This window comes from Mchenga conophoros, linkage group LG9 (genome assembly GCF_057382185.1).
Source record: "Mchenga conophoros isolate Kocher_MC1m ecotype Shallow Benthic linkage group LG9, M_conophoros_male_GT1.1, whole genome shotgun sequence".
Taxonomy (NCBI): domain Eukaryota; kingdom Metazoa; phylum Chordata; class Actinopteri; order Cichliformes; family Cichlidae; genus Mchenga; species Mchenga conophoros.
In genome coordinates, this window is record NC_140534.1 from 18,715,527 (window position 1) to 18,736,425 (window position 20,899).

General features: G+C 41.9%; 1 protein-coding gene across 2 annotated transcripts in view; it reads right to left on the reverse strand.

The window, feature by feature from the left end:
* Window positions 1-20,899, reverse strand: part of arhgap21a (Rho GTPase activating protein 21a) — a 101,459-nt gene that overhangs the window by 78,761 nt on the left and 1,799 nt on the right. Inside the window, exon 1 of one of the 2 annotated variants that reach the window (XM_085286760.1) lies at window positions 11,320-11,753. The exons of the other annotated variant lie outside the window; for it this stretch is intronic. Within the exon in view, the coding sequence (XP_085142886.1) occupies window positions 11,320-11,403 (84 nt within the window). The 5' untranslated portion in view covers window positions 11,404-11,753. Of the gene's footprint in view, window positions 1-11,319; window positions 11,754-20,899 lie in introns of those variants that run through there. 2 annotated transcript variants of the gene reach the window in all.

The following is a 20,899-nucleotide window of genomic DNA, read 5'->3' on the forward strand; positions in this document are numbered from 1 at the left end:
TACTGCTCTCGTCCCAATAGGGGCTCCTCCATGCGGTTAATGTCAAGCTTAACATGTGTTTTACGGCTTAATTGAATAATGAAGCGATGAGAGAGGAGGAAAAACCACACGACCGAGATCTGCACCAAAAGGCTGCCAGAGGAGGATTGTGCGGTGAGAGACGAATACTTTGGTTTAAAAGCGGTGTTTTCATAACCGCTGTGGCTGTACGACTTGTCAGCGACACTTTCATTATCTCACTAAAAGTGAATCCTGCACAGAGCACCAAAACTGACCACCCCACAGCCCTCTGTCACAGGCCATCCATCAAAGTGATCACAAAAGCAACTGTTTTAAGTCTGCCATTATGATATTTAATTGAATCCATGCTTTCTAATTTAGTTTGCCTAATATAAGTCAATTCAAGCCAAGTTTTTCGCTAATGGTTTTTTTTTACCGTCCATCTGGCTGCCTGTTTTCTTCCCGTAACTGTTTGGATTTTTTTCCATCCTATCTGTACACAGTGTCTCCACACAATTATCAGTGAATAATGAAACAATGAAGCTGCAGGTGTTTCTTTACTTTTCTGGAAACTGGAAAACAGAAAACCAAAGCATGTTTCACTCTAATGAAAACATTCCTCATCAGTGTTTCACACAGATTAAAATTTCATTTATGGTAGCAGGCTGAAGCCCAATCATGCATTTTTAAATTAAATATTAAATACTGAATAAAGCATATATCATAACAACATAAAACAGAGCTATTCTTCCTGTTAAAAGGGAGTTTTTCCTTCCCACTGTTGCCAAAGCGCTTTATCATAGGGGGTCATCATAGGGGGTTTTCTCTCTTTTCTTTATATTATTGTACGGTCTTTACCTTCCAATATAAAGCACCTAGAGGAAACTGGTATTGTGATTTCATGCTATATAAATAAAATTGGAAAATGTTTAATTAATCAGCTGACTCTGTGGTAAAAAATAATAATACTACTAATAATAATAAACCATTAAAAAATAATGGTTTGGGCAAGTTGGAGTTATTTTCCCTGTTTGTTGTGATCAGTGTTGTGGTCATTACATTAAATAATGTATTATGCACATTACACAGAACGATTTTCTTAAAAGTAATGCAAAAGTTATGTTACTTTCATGTTTCTCCATAAAATGACACAAAAAGCATCATCTCACAATTACCATTTAACAATATAAACATCTAGGCTACAGTTCCACAAATCAACATAAATCCCTATGCTAATGAGGACATGCATATGATCTTTGTCCTGGTACTTTGGTAAGAACCCAAAGACAACAGCAAAAAGCAAAAATGAAAACCAGCACAGAGAGACTTTAAAGCAATCGCCACAATGAATCGACTTTAGAAACATGAATAGGTGGAAATGGAGGCTGCAGCCTGATTGTTCATCAGTTTGTTACCTGTTGAAGTTCAGGGTCTGGCTGCTGAGTGAGAAGCAAAAGCATGCCAGCGTAAACAAGAGGGGTCTGCTTAATGTATAACATAAACAACAAAAAAGGAAAAGAAAAATGTGATGTGAAATGCAAAATCCTATTTGATTTTTGCATGCTATGGTTAAAGAGACTCCAGAGCAAACTGAGGATCGCTCTCACCAGCTGCACTCCATGACACTGGAGTAGGAGTTCATGCAACCAGGATCAAGATACTCTAAGAAAATGACTGTTACTACCAACATCAAGGAACCCAGTAAAACAGCAACCAGGTCAGGCTGCTAGCAGGTGCTACCTGGTTAACATTTAGGAGCAACTGAAATGTGGGTCACTCTTTTGGACCAAATGGAAAATTTATTTAAAATGCTAAAATTTACCCATCTATCCATTTTCTACCACTTACCTGGTCCAGGTTACAGGGGGGAGCAGTCTAAGCAGAAAAGCCCAGGTCTCCCTCTCCATGGCCGCCTCCACCTCCTCAGAGGAGACATAGAGGCATTCCCAAGCCAACAGAGACATAAAATGCCTCACTCAGGTCCAGGGTTTTCCAGGACGCATCCTAATCAGATGCCTGAACCACCTAAACTGGCTCATGTTGATGTCGAGGAGTAGCAGCTGTATTCTGAGTCTCTTCAACCTAACTCTGAGGGAGACTTACATTGTGCTTAAAAGAAAGCTTATTTCTGCATCTTCTACCCACAAACTCATCCTTCTAGTGACTACCAGAGCTCGTAGCCACAGGTGAGGATAGCAACGCAGATTAACCAGTAAATTAACAGTTTGCCTTTTGCACTCAGCTCTCTCCCCACCCCAACAAAAAGGCACACAACTTACACTGCACCAATCCACTTGTCAGTTTCCCTTCACTTCTGAACAAGACACTGAGATGCTTACATTTTTTTCAATTCAATTCAATTTCGATTCAATTTTATTTATATAGGGCCAAATCACAACAAAGTGACTTGCAAAATCTATTTAGGCAGCCATTAATATACCTCAAAAGCCTGGCTAAGTAAACTGTATGGGTGGGAAAACCCTACCTCGTATACAATGTACAGTATTCATGTACATATAATAGTCTTTCAACCTGTCATGAAAGACAAGACAACAGTGATGACAATGAGAATACACAGTAACCTGACAGGACAGGAAGTGCTGACTAAGTTGCAGCCTTGTCAGTTTTTACCTCAGCTGACCCTGAACAAATAATAAAACATGTCGCAGCAGCATCTAGTTTGATTTACAGGCTGCAGACACATATCTGGAGTTCCTGGGTTTCCGTGCATTTCAACAAATCACTCTGTCAAGGAACCTGCACCGACTGCAGCCAAACACTGCTGCTGCACGTTTACAGTCTGCACGTAAATCCCTAAAATTGAACAATTTCAATGAGAAATAATGTCACACAACAGCGGAATTAAATCACTATTAGGTCAAACACATGCAGGATCATCTGCAGCAACAAAACAACACACAGAGAAGCCATTTGGCAGATGGATCAGGGACTGTGAAGGAGCAGAAGTAAACGCAGCAGGTCTCCGGGCCATGATGGCCACACCCGGGCCCAGCTGGAAATGATAAAGCCTCGTGCTCCTCATCTCTTTCACTCCATCTCTGGTCCTGTATTGTTGCCCCTTCTCGCTGCTCCTGACAGCAACTTTAGATCTCAGTCTCTAATTTTGTGTCTCTTTCCCTTTGCACTTCCATTCCTTTTGTCTGCTCGCATCGGATGGTTTTCCAATCATCTGTGGGCCCCATATTACAGAGCGGGAGTGTCCACTGCATTCTCCATCACCACAGTAAACACATAGTCAACCAGTGAGCCACCCTCTCTGGCATGCACAGGCCTCTTTTAAAAAAAAAAGAAAAGAAAACACAGAGCGAGAAACAGATGGATGTCGTTTGCGCGATGAAGACAAACAATGGCAGTGAAATAGATTTCAGACTGCCAAAAAATAGCAAATTTAGCCCCATCTTCCTCTTGTTACCTCCCCTATAACACTGTCAAATTGGTTTTGGTTGCAATTCATCACTGCTGATTAATAAATCAGGGATCAGCCAATCTCTGACATGCTATCAAAGGACCATAGGTGTGGAAGTGCTCTGAATGCTAATGCAGTATCATCTCATCAGCATGAGAACAAAGCTGTGCTCACAGGCTGAGTGATAGGGGACAGAGGGCATCATTATCACTGTAAAGCCTGCACTGTTTGTGCTGCCTGCCAATCACGTGCTCTGGCTTTGGACCGGCAGCCAATTAGCGCTTCGTTTACTGCGATGCCTCAGGGTTGTGTGAGGAAAACACAAAAATATGCTGGGCTCACCATTTTATGGAAGAGGAGAGAAGGAGGACGTGGTTGGGGTTTTGATGCTTTAAATTACATACTGAGAGGGGAAAAAAATCATCTCAACTTATTCATTTATCCATCTCAGCTAAATCAGCCACTGAGGAACAAGGGTTTCATGGAGAGGGTGACCGACACACACCAGTGATCTATAGATTCTCTGTCAGATGGATTATCACTCCTCCTCTGCCCGTCTTGTATGACGTAACTGCTCTTAGTGGGCTGCCTGAGTTTAAATATACAGTGTGCATTTACAGAAAACAAACCCACACAAATAAAAATCAGTATAATCAGCATTTCTTCTCCATCATATGGGTGATACTAATAACATCACCTCAACAGATCCTGAGGGGCGGTCAAAAAGGCCAGTGTGCAGTGTGTAAACAAAACAGCACCTTCTCACAATCACACGATCGCACATACATGCATGCTCACACAGCTCCACCCACTGGCGACGCTCCTCCCAGCCCTGTCTGCATTGCACCAAAGAGAGCTGCATCTTGTCCAAGCAGGTTTTTCACCCAAGCCAAGGAGTCTTAGCAGCATCCAGACACGTCCTATTCGCATCCTGCACTCTGCCTCTAGGAGACTGTTGCTCTTGATTAAACTCAAAAGAAGAAAGGGGTCTACGCTTTCAAGGATGAGGCGTTTGCTGGTTTTGCTGATTTTTTTCAGCTCCACAGAGACCCGTAGAAACAGCATCCCTGTTTGTTTTTACGGCAGCACTAAGTACATATGTCGGCAGGATTATGCGTCTGTGTGGTTGCGTGCGGAGGGGGAGTGAGTGAGGGGGTTATTGTGGCAGTAAGGGGTGAATCAGCATTCTGTTCACGCGGCTTTTCACTACAGCTGCTGAGGACTCAAAATCAAATTTGCGGCAGTTTGATGCAGCAGGAGTAACACCAAAGGATGCAAATGTTTCCTTTCTAGGTATCAGACGTGACCTAATTTTGTGCGAGAACAAAAAAAGTATAAGTCGATTCATGATATTCTGTTACTTTAGGAATGATTTGATGTTGCTAGGCTGTTTAGCTGTGTTTTGTGCTCAAATGAGCACAATTGTGTGCCTCCAGCGAGCACTGCTTGTAACAAAACCCTGTTAAAATGCTTCTACTGTCATCTCCAAGGTTCATGCACCCATAGATAAACTATCTTCACACACAGGGTTTTGTTACAAGCAGTGCCCTTTGCATGTAAACATTAACCAAGTGGCTCCATAGTATAGTGGTTTACACATTTGCCTAACAAGCAAAAGATCCTCGCTTCAGTTCTGGGAGGAGACACGTATCCCTTTGGGGTTGTTTCAGGAAGGGCATCCTCTCCTAAATCACACACCCAGAGCTACCTGCTATGGCAACCCCTTGTGAATAAGGAAACAGCCAAAAGTGGCTTATATTTCTAGTATGTAAACATTAACCTGTCTCAGTGGGAGGCATTGCCTAATGGTTTCATGCCTCAGTACGCCCAATGTGGTCCAAAACTATAAGTGAGCAGTTTGGTGTTGGAGGTAATCTTCGAAGAATAGCTGAATAGTTTTCAGTGAAAATAAATTTTTTTACTGGAAATGTCCACTACCACTTGTTGAGCAGCACTTACTGTTGATTAATTATTTATATAAGCAATAGTTTGAAATATTACCCTTTTAGCCCTAACCTTTTCAAAGCACAAAACTGTCAGTTTCAGCTTGCTCACCTTTATCAAACAGAAAAAGCAACATGTTTTACCACTTCAAGTCAACATCTTTCACAGCTCAATGAGCTCAGCGGACTATTGAAACCCCAGCAGAGACTCCTATGGTGGCATGTGGACTGCACTAGGCTAAACACATCACTTTAATACACGATGTTGTCTTCCACAGTGTCTTTTATCCTATCTTCCATCCACAAGATGATTGCCCCTCCATGAGCCGGGATATGCTGGATGTTTCTTCCTATAAAAGGGAGTTTTTCCTTCTCACTGTCTCCAAGTACTTGCTCATAGGTGGTCATCTGATTGCTGGGGTTTTCTCTCTACTTTTGTACTGTCTTTAACTTACAGTTAGCTAGTATAAAGCGCCTTAAGGTGACTGTTGCTGTGATATTGTGCTATAAAAAAATAAAATTGAAATTAATTGAATTGACATTTATATCAGTTTAATAAGACAAAAACAAAGCATTTTTCTGTTGTACAGTTCTGCCTGAGTGCTGCTACAGCCTACTACCAGAATCTTTTCCTTTTCTAGCTCCTTTCATAAACATTAAGTCAGTTAGAGCCATGAAAAATGTTCTCTGCTGGGGATGAGTATGAAAATCCACTCTTACAAAATTATGTGTAGCAGTAATGTCAACAACCCTCCCGTCCTCTCTTTTAGTGTTATTATGAATACCAAGTACAGTCAGTCCACCACAGAAGGGCACATTCAAACCAAAAACCTTTGGTTGAACAACATGTTTCCTTCAAATGTGTTGCAATGCTGTGCAGCAGGATTTGAGGATTTGTTTTTTTCTTCTTTCGTGGGAGTGTCAGAAGTGTTACCCAATCGGCAGCGACGTATATACACGCACATATATATAAACCCACAGATATTAACCTAGAAGTAAAGGGGATTTGCTCCCAGTAGTGCCTTGTTTGCATAACTTAAGTGCTGTTTAATTTAATAAAATGTTTTCCTATTTTTTTTTTTCTTGAGACTGAATGCAGCCCAGGTGCTGGAAACCCTAGATACCCCATGATGGAGGTTTTAATTCTTTAAATTACTTACTAAGAGGGAAAAAAATCTCAAGTTATTCATCAATCCATCTTAGCTAAATGAGCCACTGAGGAACAAGGGTTTCATGGAGAGGGTGACCGACACACACCAGTGATTTATGGATTCTCTGTCAATCAAACCTATCACTTCCAAAAAACAGAAATTATATAAAAATCATCAAATACTGAAAATGTCAATATTTTCACATTATTTTCTTCTTCTAGTGTTGATGACAGAATGCTAGAAAGTCTCAGAAAACAAATGATTAGATGTATCCTCCACCTTATGATCTAAGTTCAAGGAATCAAATCCTTATGAATGACTGATTTTATGCCTGAGACAAGCACATGATCAGACTATATCATCATGAGTGTTCGGACATTTCAGGCTGAAAAAACGTAGTTGAACAGATAAACAAGTTTCTCTCTCTTTTTTTTTTTTTTTACTGACATGCTCAAATTGTCAAGCATAATAGTTCAACATAATTCGAGAGTAAAACCTCAAGCATCAAACCAAATGAGCAGACAACTATGCGCTTCTTCATTAACAAACATAAAGATTTCCCCGAGGAAAATGCATGCCACAGAGGCACATGTGCTAGCATGGGGCTGATTAAAGTTCTGAAGTCTGCTCGGAACTGATTTGAAAGTTTTATGACTCCCCTTCCCTCCCTTTTTCCCGCCTCATCTCACTGCCCCTCGGCTGCTTTCATATGCTAATGGACGGGCAATTGTGCGGGCCAACAGCCTGGAATTCCTCTCCACAAAGGAGAAATGGAGATGGAAGGAGAAAGGAGAAAAAGGGACAGACGGACAGAGAGAAAGACCAGCCGACAGTGGGCCGACACACATCAGACGCTGAAAAGGGGTTTACTGCAAGACCACACGAAGCCAAAAAAAAGGTTTTCTACTCAAGTGTATGCCAGTTTAATTATGTTTAGAGCTATTAACTAATCTGCAGCTTCCTGCTGCCATTAATTAATTAAAACCTCAGCCCCAAGAAGTAGTCAAAGTGCATTAACATACCCAACACCTTGAAATAAACCATCGCATTTAACTTATTATTAATATACACAAGGATCTGCTGTTTAGGAAAATCATTTTACTAATACTACTAAAATACCAATAAAAATACTAATAAAGCTTCATGGAGCGCTTGGAAAGCCCTTCCTCTGGTTTTGGGTGTGGTCCATCAATATGGGGATGTCAGAGATGGCTTCCAACACACCAACAAAAAAAGCCATCCCCCCACGTGTACAGCTCAGAGCCAGAGGCATCCAAACAAAGACAGTGCGGATATACACAGCGCCCTTACATCCAGTCACCTCACCAACCCCTTAGAGAAAAGAGAGCAGGTGGGCCAATTAGAGTCCCCAGGGTCCCCCCACCCCCAATGCAAGCAAGGCCCTGTATAATTGCTTTCCTCATCGATGAATTATTAATTCTAGTTGCTCTTTGAGGTCTTTTGACAGCGTAAGGTCGTGACAGTGTGCCCCCATGACACATACACTCTCATGTTTAACCCCCTAGTGCCATGTCAGAAGTACTCCTCAGACCAAAGTGAGGTGAAACATCCAACCAGCCAAGGTGGAACTGATGCTACCTACGACTGGTAGTTGCTTTAGTTTGTATGCATATTAAAAGAGACTTAAACCTAAAGACAAGAGTAACAGTTTTTACTCATAACAAGTTTTTAAAATAGTGAAACTGAAAAAACCTAAAAAAAAAAAAATAATAACACTATGCTGTTTGATGAAGTTTTTTTTGTTTTGTTTTTTTATCAACATCAACACATCTGCATGATGCTAATAATCTACCAGTCTGTTAGCCACTATTAGCATAACACAAGCTACAGTAAATCTTTGATTTAACTATTGGAGGTGAGGCTGCTCAGAACAAAAGAAAATTATAATGAAGGGTTTCTTTCTGTTGCCTAATTGGCCTTTGGGGTATAATTATGCATGCAAAGATGACTGAAAAATTAAACCCTGCTTAAAAAATCTGGAAATGATTTTATTACAGTGCTGCATGAAACATATTTGTTGGGCATCAGATTTTTTCTAGTAGTATAAAAAAAACCATAATCTCAAAACAACATATATGACCTTGACCTAGAGTCCAATCTGGATGAGGACCCATCGGATGATTGTTGCATGCAAGTTTGACCAAATCCTTCCCAATACTGTAGGAGGAGTAGCAATGCATGTGAACTGTGGACAGATGGACAGTGGGACACTCCCAGGATACAAATGGGAGTTTGGCCAAAACCAGGATGTGTTTTTTACTGTGAATCTTGCATCTTGCGAGCTACAGAAGGTCTACAGCAGCAGTGATTATGTTCATCTTCAAAAACACTGATACAACTTTTTAATCTTCTAACAGCTCTGATAACCAAACACTCTCTTTCCTTCATCTTGGCTCAAGTGAATCTCAACAGGGCGGGCTTCACGAAGGAGAGTAATCAATCTTGTTTCCATGATAGTTGGACCCCAGGAAGCCAATTGTAATGTGAAAATAAAATGTGATTAATTGGCCTAGTCCTAGTTGGAGTTAAGGTGCATTGTTTGGTGAAAAAAATTGGCATTCGTAGAATAAAACGGCAAACAACCATAGTTCTGCTGGAGAAATTCTATTTCTAAATGTCCATCACAAAGGTTACAGCACTTGTACAAAGGTCCAAGTAATGGCCTCTCAGGAGGTTTTCATATACATAACACTCCAGTAATAAGTAATATATGGAAACAAAAAGAACCAAAAGTAGGCTATATTACCAGCTACTCTCACTGTCACACAGCTGGTCAACTGTTGGTTTCAGAGGGTTACAGATGTCGCTCCCGTATCCAATGCAGTATAGAGGGGAGGTTGAAGGAGTTTCCAAAATTAGGAGTAGATCCAACAGCTTTAACTTAACCCCATCTGGTGCCTGAAAAACTTTCTTTTACTTCTTTATTTAGACATGCGACTGATAAAACACAATGTTTAAACAACATGACATTAATTTCAAGTGTTATCTGATGTATAAGTGTTTAATTCAAACCTGTTAAGAATAAAGCAATCCCCCAACCAAATAATAACTTTGAGATAGTCTTTGATTATTTGTTTAACTTGAATATTAATAGTGCCGGGGCCTCACAGTTATTTGGTGGCAGTGTTGTTGATTCCCTGGCCTCTCTCTCGTAGTTTCACACCAGGTGTGAGCCTGTAAATATTTTATGGAGCCTCGGTGCTGTGCTACTGGCACACAAAGGCTGTTTTCAGCGCCCTGGACAGCAGCGGCTCTCTGGAAACAGAGGCCTATCAGTTCGGCTTGGGACGCAAACAATTTTCAGCGCAGCTAAAATTAAATTAGGGGAAGGGGCAAGCCAGAGAGCAGAGCTGCCACATTGCTCAACACGGCAAGACTTCTTTAGTCCTCACATCAGGCATTCCATGGCAAAATGAAAAAAGGGAGAGGGGAAAAATGCATGAAACAATGAGCTGTCTGTGTGGGTATCCAGTGAAAAACCCTAAGAGGCATGTCAGAGATATGAAGGGTTTGTTATGGTGCCAAGTTGACTTCTCTGCATGTAAAGACAGATGGATCCAAACTAGATAACACAGAAAACAGCATTGTATGGACGAGACATCCATATTCATATACTTGGATGTCCTGGCGCTTACATCATTCTCTCAACATAGGACGACTTCACCCTTTACTAGACATCCCACCCCCATTAAAGAGTAAAAGTACAACTTCCTCTAGATTTCAGCAGCCAGGCTTTGATTCTAAGCTAACCCGATAAGTTTATTCTTCACTTTTGAACACCAATCAAGAGTATTTTTTGCATTTACAAATGAGCCCGAATCAATGTTGGGCGATATGTTGAAGCCGGCCACCGCCCAACGGTAACTGCCGATAGAGCTAGCAGCACACAGACGCAGCTAAACACCTGGCATGTGCTCTCAGATAGCTTGTAAGCTCAGTCTGCATGATAACGTTGCCAAAAATTTGGAAAATGCCTGTTTCATTTGCTGCTTCAAGCTAAATTTTTAAAAAAGTTGTTCAGCATTTTTTTCAGTCTTTTTCTATAATTTTAAGGTTATTTTGCTTTCTCCAATAGCTATGTAACAGTGATATTCACATTATCCCAACACCTTTGCTTTAAAATATGTCCAGCATTATCTTTCCACCTGAATTTATAGAATCAACAAAAATTTAATTTAAAAAAAAATGCAAACCAATGCAAGAAAACAACCATCATCATAGTAATTGATGCAAAAAATGTACCACTGCTCCCAACTGGGTCAGTATTTCTCTTATCGCTCTTATCGTATTCAATCTAGTTTCTCCTCCACAGTCCTTCCAATAAGTTGCGCTGGACAGAGAATACTTCTTATTAAATCACTTCGTAAGACTGATTTTATAAAACCAAGTTTAGCGTCGAGCCACCTGAGGCTACACGAGGCACTCTGTCTGCAAGAACAGGGACACTCAGAGGTCAGCATGCCAAGCACTCCACAGTCTCTAATTCCACACTGCACTTCTGAATGAATGCTGGCTATTAATACCCGAAATGTCAGGGATGCCTTTGCTGGAGAACTCCAGAGAGAAACAGGGGCTAGGGAGGAAGGCGAGTTCGTAAAGAAGAGTAAGGAGAGGTGACTGATATCTACAGGTCAAAGTAATGCTGCTGCATGACTGCTGCAATGGGAATGACTCGCGTAAGGGAACTATGTTAGTCTGATAGCTAAAAACAGCCTTACAGCAAGATGGCTCTAAATATTGTTATAATACCAAAGAAAAAAGAAAAGAGAAGACTGACCTGATTGCTCCAGGCGCAGTACAGATCACAGATCAACCTCCAGTTGTTGTTAATCATACAGTCGAGAACTTTAAGATGAGCCATTATCACTGAAGAAACATGAGCCGCCCAGACACCTGCCCCTCAGCTGTGTGTACCATACCCCGCTGTGCCCAGCGGCACCCTGCTGGCACCGTCGCTACTTCTTCTCCACCCCGGAGAGGCGAGTGCGAGGAGCCGAGAGAGAAGCATCAGCAGAAGGGTACGTCCACGTGCCCATCTGCAAGCCCAGCAGGTACCCTGTCAGCTGTGGCCATCGCCCCAGACACGCTTAATGAACAATATGTTAATGATTCAGGCTGCACAGAAACTCGGGGGATTATCTTTGCATTTAAAAGAAAGAAAAAAGAGAGAGGAGTAGGAGAAAAGAGTTAACAGCATGCTGACCGGCGGCGGCGACGCCTAAAAGACAACGCAGAAGGATGCGCCTCTCCTTGCTATGCGCCTCTGCGTTTTGCTAGGCTCTTTTTGATGTTCTCTGTCTCTCTTCCAGGCTGGCTGTGCCTCCCGGTGCTCGTCTCTGCAGTGGTACCAGGCACAGGCAGCTTGAGATTGAGAGCGGCACAGGATCACTCTTAATCTACATGCATCAGGCCACAATGCAGGACAACCAAATGACTACCCTCCTCTCTTCCTCTGCCTCCTTAAAAGTCTCTGTCTTTGACTTGATCCATATCTTCCTCTGCAGTCTCATACTGAAGCTCAATTAAATGCTTGTAATACCTAAACGGGGCACAAGATATTCTGCAAGAAGGTATAGTAGGGAGGCGCTATGCAGGCGCTCTGCCTCAATCTGAAAACCTGAGTGATGCTGCACTTTGCCGGCAATGCGGGACGCTGTGCAGCCTGAGTTATTTATTTCATTACTCTGCAAAAAACTCTTCAGACTCCCTGACAAAAGGCTGGAGGAGTGCCGCAGCCCCCACCCTCACAGAGTAAAGTCCCACCTTGCGCTCTTAAGTAAATGAGCGTCCAGTTTAAGACTTCCTCTCGCTGTGGGATATCAAAGAAATAAAGCTTTTAAAAGAAAGAAAAAGTATGCAGTGAATCATTTTAACATGTGAGAAGACAGAATCTGCAAACTACTGGATGCCAGTAAACAGCTGCCTGGGACTACTTATGTTTCTTCCACTCCTTTGATGCTCTATGACGTCCAGATGCTTGTGACTGTGACAGCCTGCTTCATCAGGGAGATGCATTAAATCCACTTCAAATGAGAAACGCCATAACTACAAAGCAGCCTGAGGTGGGATTTAAAATATTCATACATTTTTAATAAAAGCTTCTGTTTTTCTCCTTCTCTAAAGATTGCAAAGCCTAAGCAGGAATTATAATTAAACGTGTGCAAAATTCAGAATATGTAATCCATAAAATTATCGTGCCCTCATCTGAAAACGTTCAACTTTTGAGTGACATCTGCACACACAAGGGGACAACAGTGAACTGGCACCAACAGCAGCAGCAGTACTCCTTTCATATTTTTAAAAGAAGAGTGAGACAGCTTAAGTAATCATGCAGACATGAGACTGTGTCAGGTCAGGAGGCTACAAACACAGTCTGGCCCAAAAGGTCAGCCAAGTCCCCACACTCGACCGGAGACCAGACATGGCTACCCAAAACTCAGTGCTCACCAGCTCGGGAGATGAACACTCACTGGCTCTTCTCTGCTTTTTCCTCTGGGCTATAGTGCTATTTACCCACCTAGATTGCTCTGATATGAGTTTCCCTTTTTTAGGGATATCATCTATAGAGATGTCTACTAAACTTAATTAAAGGGGTGTCCACTGTGGGAGTTTGTGGTGAGCAATTTCATATAGGAACTATTTTCATTCTATCAAACTACAAAATCAACCTGTAACAAAGTGCAGACACAATAAGTACCTGAAACTGCAGTTCCTCCCCTGGCCACTTGAGGCTTGCTTCAGTCACTATGGTCTCACATGTTAAAATGCTCAACGTTACACCAAAGCATGCTTATTATAGCCTAGTATGAAAAACTGTTTAGATCTATATGGATAACAACTATGCAACATGTGAATTTACTTATAATAATCCATGTGGATTTTAAGCCCAGCTTTAAGCATTTATAAAGTGTGGCCAGTGTGTGCAAACACAGTGTCCTAGGTCTCAGTACACTGTTTTTATTGTAATTATGTGACAAACATTACAGCTTATTGAGTCAAAAAAATTTTGCTTCAGTTCCCGTGAATTTCTTAGTCTGTTACTTACCATTAATGACCTATATCTGTGTCTATACACTGCACCCGTACTATTTATAAATGTACATTTTTAACCAGTTGCAGTGACTCTAGTAGTTAATTTAGTACCTCACCCTCTCACCATAATATGGTCACTTTCAGAACAAAAAGATAATATGTAAATAAGGATGAAGTCACAGTGGCTATCTCTATCTTTTATAGGCAGTCGATGGCATATAGCTGTGAGGAGAGGCTGACATTCATGGGAGTGACAAGATGTAAATGTAGATGTTTGGTGTGAAGTCTGCAGACTGGAATTAAAACATGCATATTTGATTTTACTGTGAAATTGCTTCTTTAAACTTACAGCTAACTTTACCTCCAGAGTGGAGGCACCAAATATGTCTGGTTAGCTTAAAAAAAATAACCACATGGGTGGAGGGGGCTTCTGTCAAGATGCTCAGCAAGACAAGCCAAAATATCACATAGAATAAGTCAAAACATGATGTCAGTCAAACCGTCCAGCTGTCTGCAGACTTCCTGGCGAGATTAACGACGTCAAAGCCGATGTTTTGACATCTTACATTTAAAACAAAACACAACAAAATGCTTAAGAAGTCAGGGGGATTAATACAAGCAAATCTTCGACCAATATCTTCAACGAGGACTCACTGTTCCCACAATATCTAAATCTAGGCCAGGCAATTCTAATAAAGTGCGTCATTCCTTGGCGATGTTTCAAAAAAGTGAAATTACCTCTTAAAAGGCATCAAAATGTTTCTGAAAAATATTCTGAAAGCAGTTTGTGAGAGAGGACTTTGCATCAGTTCAGTTTTCCATATAATAGCAGAATTTGTTTTAGATTTCTGGAAATTAAAGACCTCACGTTAGTCCAAATTATCTCATGCTGGAATAATTTAAAGCATAAAATGCTGAATTACTGACACACAACTGTCTAAATAACATCTAGACAGTAAACCGCTGTGACATAATGCAGCACCATGTGGCTCCAAAACTCCCCCCGTCACACGCCAGGAATAGTCCGGTAAAGAGCAAAAGCATGTGCCCTCCCCCCACGATGAAGCCAATATAATCCAATCAATTGTGAGTTATGGATCTCGTGGCGCTCTCACGCAGGCAGTGCCACACGACCTCGCATTCAAAACAACACACAGCGCATGTGTGTTCCACAGATATCCACGTTACCTCAGTTCACTGACGGAAAATAGATGAGGCCATCAGGAAGAGAATGCCATGAAAGTCACAAAAGGACACGAGGCTTATTGAGACAGCAGATGGATGAGGTGGGTTATTAACATCAGTGGAGAAGAGTTAATACACATCAAAATTAGCATTTTTATTCAGTCCAAATCCATCCAGATAGCTAATTTTTATAACTGCTAAACAGAAAATGCAGGTAAAGAAATCCCAAGGAGGTGGAGCAGGCGATCCGCTAAGAGGAAAGTACGTGGAAGTGCCTTTAGTCAAGAAACTAAACCCTCCCACGGTCCCACCCCAAAAAATCATTGCGCTATGTATCATTAATTTGTGTATGTGAGTGATATTTAAAAACTGTACTTTATGTGTTCAAACTCAAACCTCAGACGGCAGCATGCTAGCTCAGGTTTAGTTCTGCTTGGACCAAGATGACAGTAAGAAAGTCGTTATTGAACAAGAAGGCTACGACAAATTAAGCCATTTGGTAACCTTAGTTTCAAGAAGCCAAACAAGAAAAAACAGCTGCAAATCAATTTGTTTTGTTAAGCTCTTTCAAAAGTTATTGAGTTATTGTGTTAAATAAACATGACGTCAATGGTGACCAGAATAATCTGATTATGACTTGTGCTGTGAGACATTAATAAGTCTAGAAAAGCACTGCCTAAATGTAGCCGATTTTACCCTGTGTAATGACTTCAGACTGCTTGTTCTTTCAACCTAACGTTTTAAGACTAATTTAGAAACACATTTGCTATTGTTTGTTTGTATAATGTGCAAAATGGTTTCATTGATTATTATTACATTTTTGTCAAAACAAATAGCTGATCAATCAGCAACACTTTCCAGTTCCACCAGGGGAACTTGAGGCGTTCTCAGGTCAAATGATTATATTTTATATATATATATATATATATATATATATATATATAAAATCTCTTCAGTAGGTTCTGGGTCTACCCCAGGGTCTCCTCCCAGTTGGGCGTGCCTGGAAAACTTCCAAAAGGAGGTGCCCAGGAGGCATCCAAACCAGATGCCTTAACCACCTTACTATCTCCTTTCAACATGAAGGAGCAGGGGCTCCGCTCTGAGACTTCTATCTGACCTCCCCACCCTGTCTCTAAGGCAGAGGCTAGCCAAACTTCCGACCTTTGTATTTGCAACTTTATGCTTTCGGTCATCACTCAGCTCTCACAAACATAAGTGACGGCTGGAACATAGACTCTCTGCTCTGGTAAAATCGAAAAAGACACGTTCCGCTCAATCCTCTCTTGACTAAAACTGTCTGGTACAATGCTTTTATTATTGATGACATTACACCAATCCGCCAGCCCAGCTCGTGCTCCACCTTTTCATCAGTCATGACTAAGGCATCCCCAGCAGCCAAAAGGTCATTCCCAGCTCCTTCTCCTGGGGATGCCACAACCCACTGGGACCACTTTTTTCCACCAAAGACCCATGGTCTAAAAGGTTCCCGTGTGGCCTAGCTCTGATTAAAATTATATTTAAGGCTTCAACAAACAAAAAACATCCCATATTCCCCAACTGTAAATTAGAGTATTAAATCGCAGAGGTTTTCTAGCATTAACTGTTAGCTTGTCATTTAGTAACTGTGGTCAAGAGTTCCTACCAGCAGCATGCATCCCGACAGTCTGGCAGGCCTGAACACCTGCAACAATAACTCGAAAGAACTATAAAGAAACTTTAAACAAACATAGAAAACAACAGGCAAATATTATGACTTCATACTTATTTGCCTGTTCAGTTGACATGCTTCCATGTCTCTCCTCTCACCCACCATGTGCACGCAGAGCAGCACTTGCACAGCTCACCTATTTGTCTTGTGTCACTCAGTTAGCATTATAGCAGACCGAGAGCGCTCCAGTATGTGCAACATTAAATATACTCACGCTGACCTCACCAGTTCCACTTATTTTTCTGTGAACAACTGCCAGACTGTGATCAAGAAGCTGTGTTCAGTTTGGTGTTGTACACTTTAAAGGCCATATTAAATAAACCTCCAACAGCTTCCAGTGGCTTTGCTGCCATCCATTCATGAAATCATTCCTTCATCAGAGTGCCCTTGTTCACTTCCACTGCTGATGCTAACAGGAAATAATGTGGTTTCCTGCCAAGACCTCAGAACCCAGACTAACACCACAGGTTACGATATGTATTCTGATAACAGCCTGTTACATAAGGTCCTTTCAAAAACAAACACTGCTAATGCGCTGAACTGAAGAAGTTTCTCAGATGAGAGGTGAAACATCTTCAAGAAACTTTAAGCTCATTAGATTACCATGACCTGGATGACTGAGAACCTACGCAGACACTGCTAATGAATAACAGCTATACAGTATATGCTTCACTTCCAAAATAAATAATAAATGTAAGAAAAGGTCATATGAAATGTTTGCTCTTTTTCGATGTATGTGTTCCACATATTCATTATCTACCAGCAGCCACAGTGCAGTGCATTACATAATCTGTGGTTCATGACGCGTGCAGGGTGTAGAATATGACAGGATGAAGGAGGAGGAGTGTGAATACCGCCTTAAGAAATGTGCTATGCAGATCAACTGAGCACACATCTGAGCAGTGTATGTCATGCCTCGGAGCCAAAGAGAGCCAGATAGGGGGCAAGTGTTGATGGAGGTGCCTTGGGCATGTGTAATGGATAGTGTATCATGCTCACTGAGCATTAGACTGGTTCTGTTCTGCCTGTCTGCCTACATGTGCAACCCCCCCACTACCACCACCACCCAAACTCCTACCACCCCCCTGCCCTCCCTTAATCTTACGTAGGGGCGGGGGCATCCAGGCAGAAGAGGCTGCGACACTGAGCCAATTGGCAACAACAACAAAAAAATAAATAAATAAATAAACAAAAGATGAGGAAAGGGGGGTATTTTTTTTTCCACTGGATAAACTCTCATCTTCCCGCTTCCTGCTCCCACCCATTTGTTTCCCCCCTACACATCCATCAATCATCTGTCTGTGCTTCTAACTAATGGAAAAATAGCGTCCAGCGTGACTGCGGCCTGTGTGGCCGAGCGGAGAAGCCTTACCGAGCGTTAATGTCACCCCCTCCACAAGAGGAAAAGATACGGGTGCGGTCCAACACACATATGCACACATATCCCGGGTGACCTTGATTTGAGTGCAGCATGCATGCAGATTTCCTTTTTTGTCTTTTCCAGGAAAAAAAAAATAGCTGGGAAGCTTGATTCCGATAAGAGATGCCAAAATATACACACATGCACTCCACTTTCAGTTTGATCACCAGAGCGAGGGAGAAGTGGCGTTCTCAAATGGGAAAACCCTTCAAAGACCGTGCTCCTGGTTATTCCCATTACACCTTCTATGTGTGTGTGTGTGTGTGTGTGTGTGTGTGTGTGTGTGCGTGTGTGCGCTAAATCAGAAGCCAGGTCATGTCCAAGTCAATGCCTTGTTTGCAGAACATAAAAGTGGCCTGATCTACTGCAACGAGACACATTTGTTTTTCAGATGTATGCAAATCGACACCCCTTTGTCACTGCTTTGACTGATAAAACATCATGGCCCAAACACGGTTAGATCCTTTGGAGACTTTGCACTCCATAGCTAGATATTTCATTTTCATGAAATCATATTAGGGTTGGGAGGTGACACTGAAGACGTGTCCAGCTGGGTATCTGTTTGGAAAAAAAAAAACCTGACTCTTTCTGTAATTTCCACAGAAACTGACCAGTGTCGCATTCCCTGAACCCTAAAATGATACTTGTGCTGACCAACATTCACGTGTTTGCTGCTTTTAACTGCATTCGGGAGAAAAAAGGCAGCGATTCCAGTACAGTGACTCCATTTTTCCCCTCTCAGCATTCGTCTTTCCACGGGTTAAATATAGCATCGTAGAAAACACGCGGGAATAGAGGACGGGTGAAAGACAAGCATGTGGACGGGTGAGGAAGAAGAAAAAAAGCGCAGGGGTTTACAGAATTAGTAAGGGCTATATTTAGTCCAAGAAAGAGAGCATCACCGCTGCTTAGAGCACCATCACTGGTCTCCTCCTCCTCAACAAGGGATGCAATCAATGGAGAGCTGGAGAGTTTCATACATGTTTCCAATCCTTTACAAACAATTTCTCATTCTCCTTTAGTTTGGAAACCCAAATTCTTTCTTCACCGAAAGTAACAATGAAACTGAAATTTAAGGGCTTTGGAGAGAGAAAGGTTTTTCCCAGTAGTAGTCATCGTGTGGACCAAAAAAAGCCATTTTAGCCTTTCTTCCCGTTTTTGCCTCATGTGTCCCAGAAAACCAAGGCCATCCATGACTAATCGTCTAGAGCACAACCCCTTCGTTCTTAGTTTGAAAGTTCGGTTGTTGATAACCAGACAGCAACCTCTGAGTCCGAATAAAAGTCAGCACAGTAGTGCCAAAAACTTGTTATGGTGGACGATTGAGGTTGGGAGCAAAAGTAAGTCAATGCCCAGAGACGCTCATGTGCTGACTGTGAGGCTCACCCTCTACAGATGGATACAGATGGTCTTTGAACAGTAGTCCCTGTTCTGCTCTAGAGATCCACCACAAACTGGAGGGTCTAACCAGAACCCACAGCAGGTGGAGAACTGCTTCATTTGTCTGTCCACAGGACATAGTGGCATTGTAAAGCGCTTTGGGTGCCTTGAAAAGTGCAATATAAATCCAATCCATTATTATTATTATTATTATTATTATTATTATTATTATTATTATAACAGAAGCACCTAATATGGTATTATTTAATAATGCATGCACACATGAGCTGCAACCAAGAGCTAACCTGCTTATATTCTTTTTGGTTTGATGTGTTTTGTTCTTGAAACAAAAGGTTATTTAGGACACACACTCTGACTCCATAGTAAAAAAAACAACATTCACAGATAGTGTAGTCTTTTGCTTTTCAATATATTTTTACTGGAACTTTGAGATGTAAACAACTCAGGGCCTCAGCTGCCTTATAGCTGCCCTGCTAGCCTGAACGTGACAGTAGGTCGACTAAAGAAAAGAACACAAATAAGACGGATAGACAGTGTGGGGTGTTTTTCTCCTAATGACCCGGGCAGCTGTGTCTAAATTATCACAGAGTTGCTGCCATTGCTTTGGCAGTAGCAGGATGGGGTTTGGTGGGGGCAGGTTTAGAGAAGCCACCCCCTGAATTCTCCCTCATTAACAAGCCAAGATGATGGAGGTGGGGGTGGGAAGCTGGAGAAGGAAGAGCGGGAGCACTCTCACTAGACCCCTGGGAGGAGACAGCAGTTCATAAGCAGCCAAGCTTTAAAATTGGGCGTTTGTCTGCGGCAGGCATCAGGTGGATAAAAACACCTGCCTCGCTCATATGTCAGGCCCCGGGCTGCAAATATTCAGGTTAAACACAGGCACTGACTCATGGGTGAGTCATGGGTGAGTCACGGCTTCAGCAGCGAAGCAGAGGTGTGATGGAGAGTCAGATTTCAATTGTATCAACCTGCAGATTCAGTGGGCTGTCCCTGAGCATGTTACGAGTATCAGCTGTGGTTCTCAGCTGATTAAAAGCTCTAAGTATCGGACTTCCAGTGAAAAAGGAAGCTGGGAGCTTGCTGGGATATGGTGATTGGAGTTTTCCGCAGTGTGGGAGAGTTAAGTGATGTTGTGGCAAGCATTTATTAGATTGCAGAAACAGGCAAGTGGAAAACTTCACCGCTGAGACACAAGGAAAAGGTTTTGCCTCATGGCAGTTTGTTTTTACAGACAACATATAAACTATGTTTGCTGACAATCCAGCCTGATGGCCTCATTAAGATTCACTTTAAACCAAAAGCATTAGCAGGCACCTCCTTTTTAACCCCATCAACCACTGCAAAAACAGTCCAGCTCTGCTAGGATGCTGAGTTACTCCATTCCCAAAAATGTATGTCCTCCATCCACAGCTAGTACTGACACAGTAAGAGGATTAGAGTCACACACACACACAAACAGAGAGAGAGAGAGAGCACTGTTGCCATTTTCTGATGATGGATTAATCCAAAACATGCCACCAGTCCAATGCTGTTATGACATGCTTCAAGCCTAGCTGGTCCAAGATGATGATTATGATGATGTAACCGCTGAAGCTCTGGCGCACAAGAGGA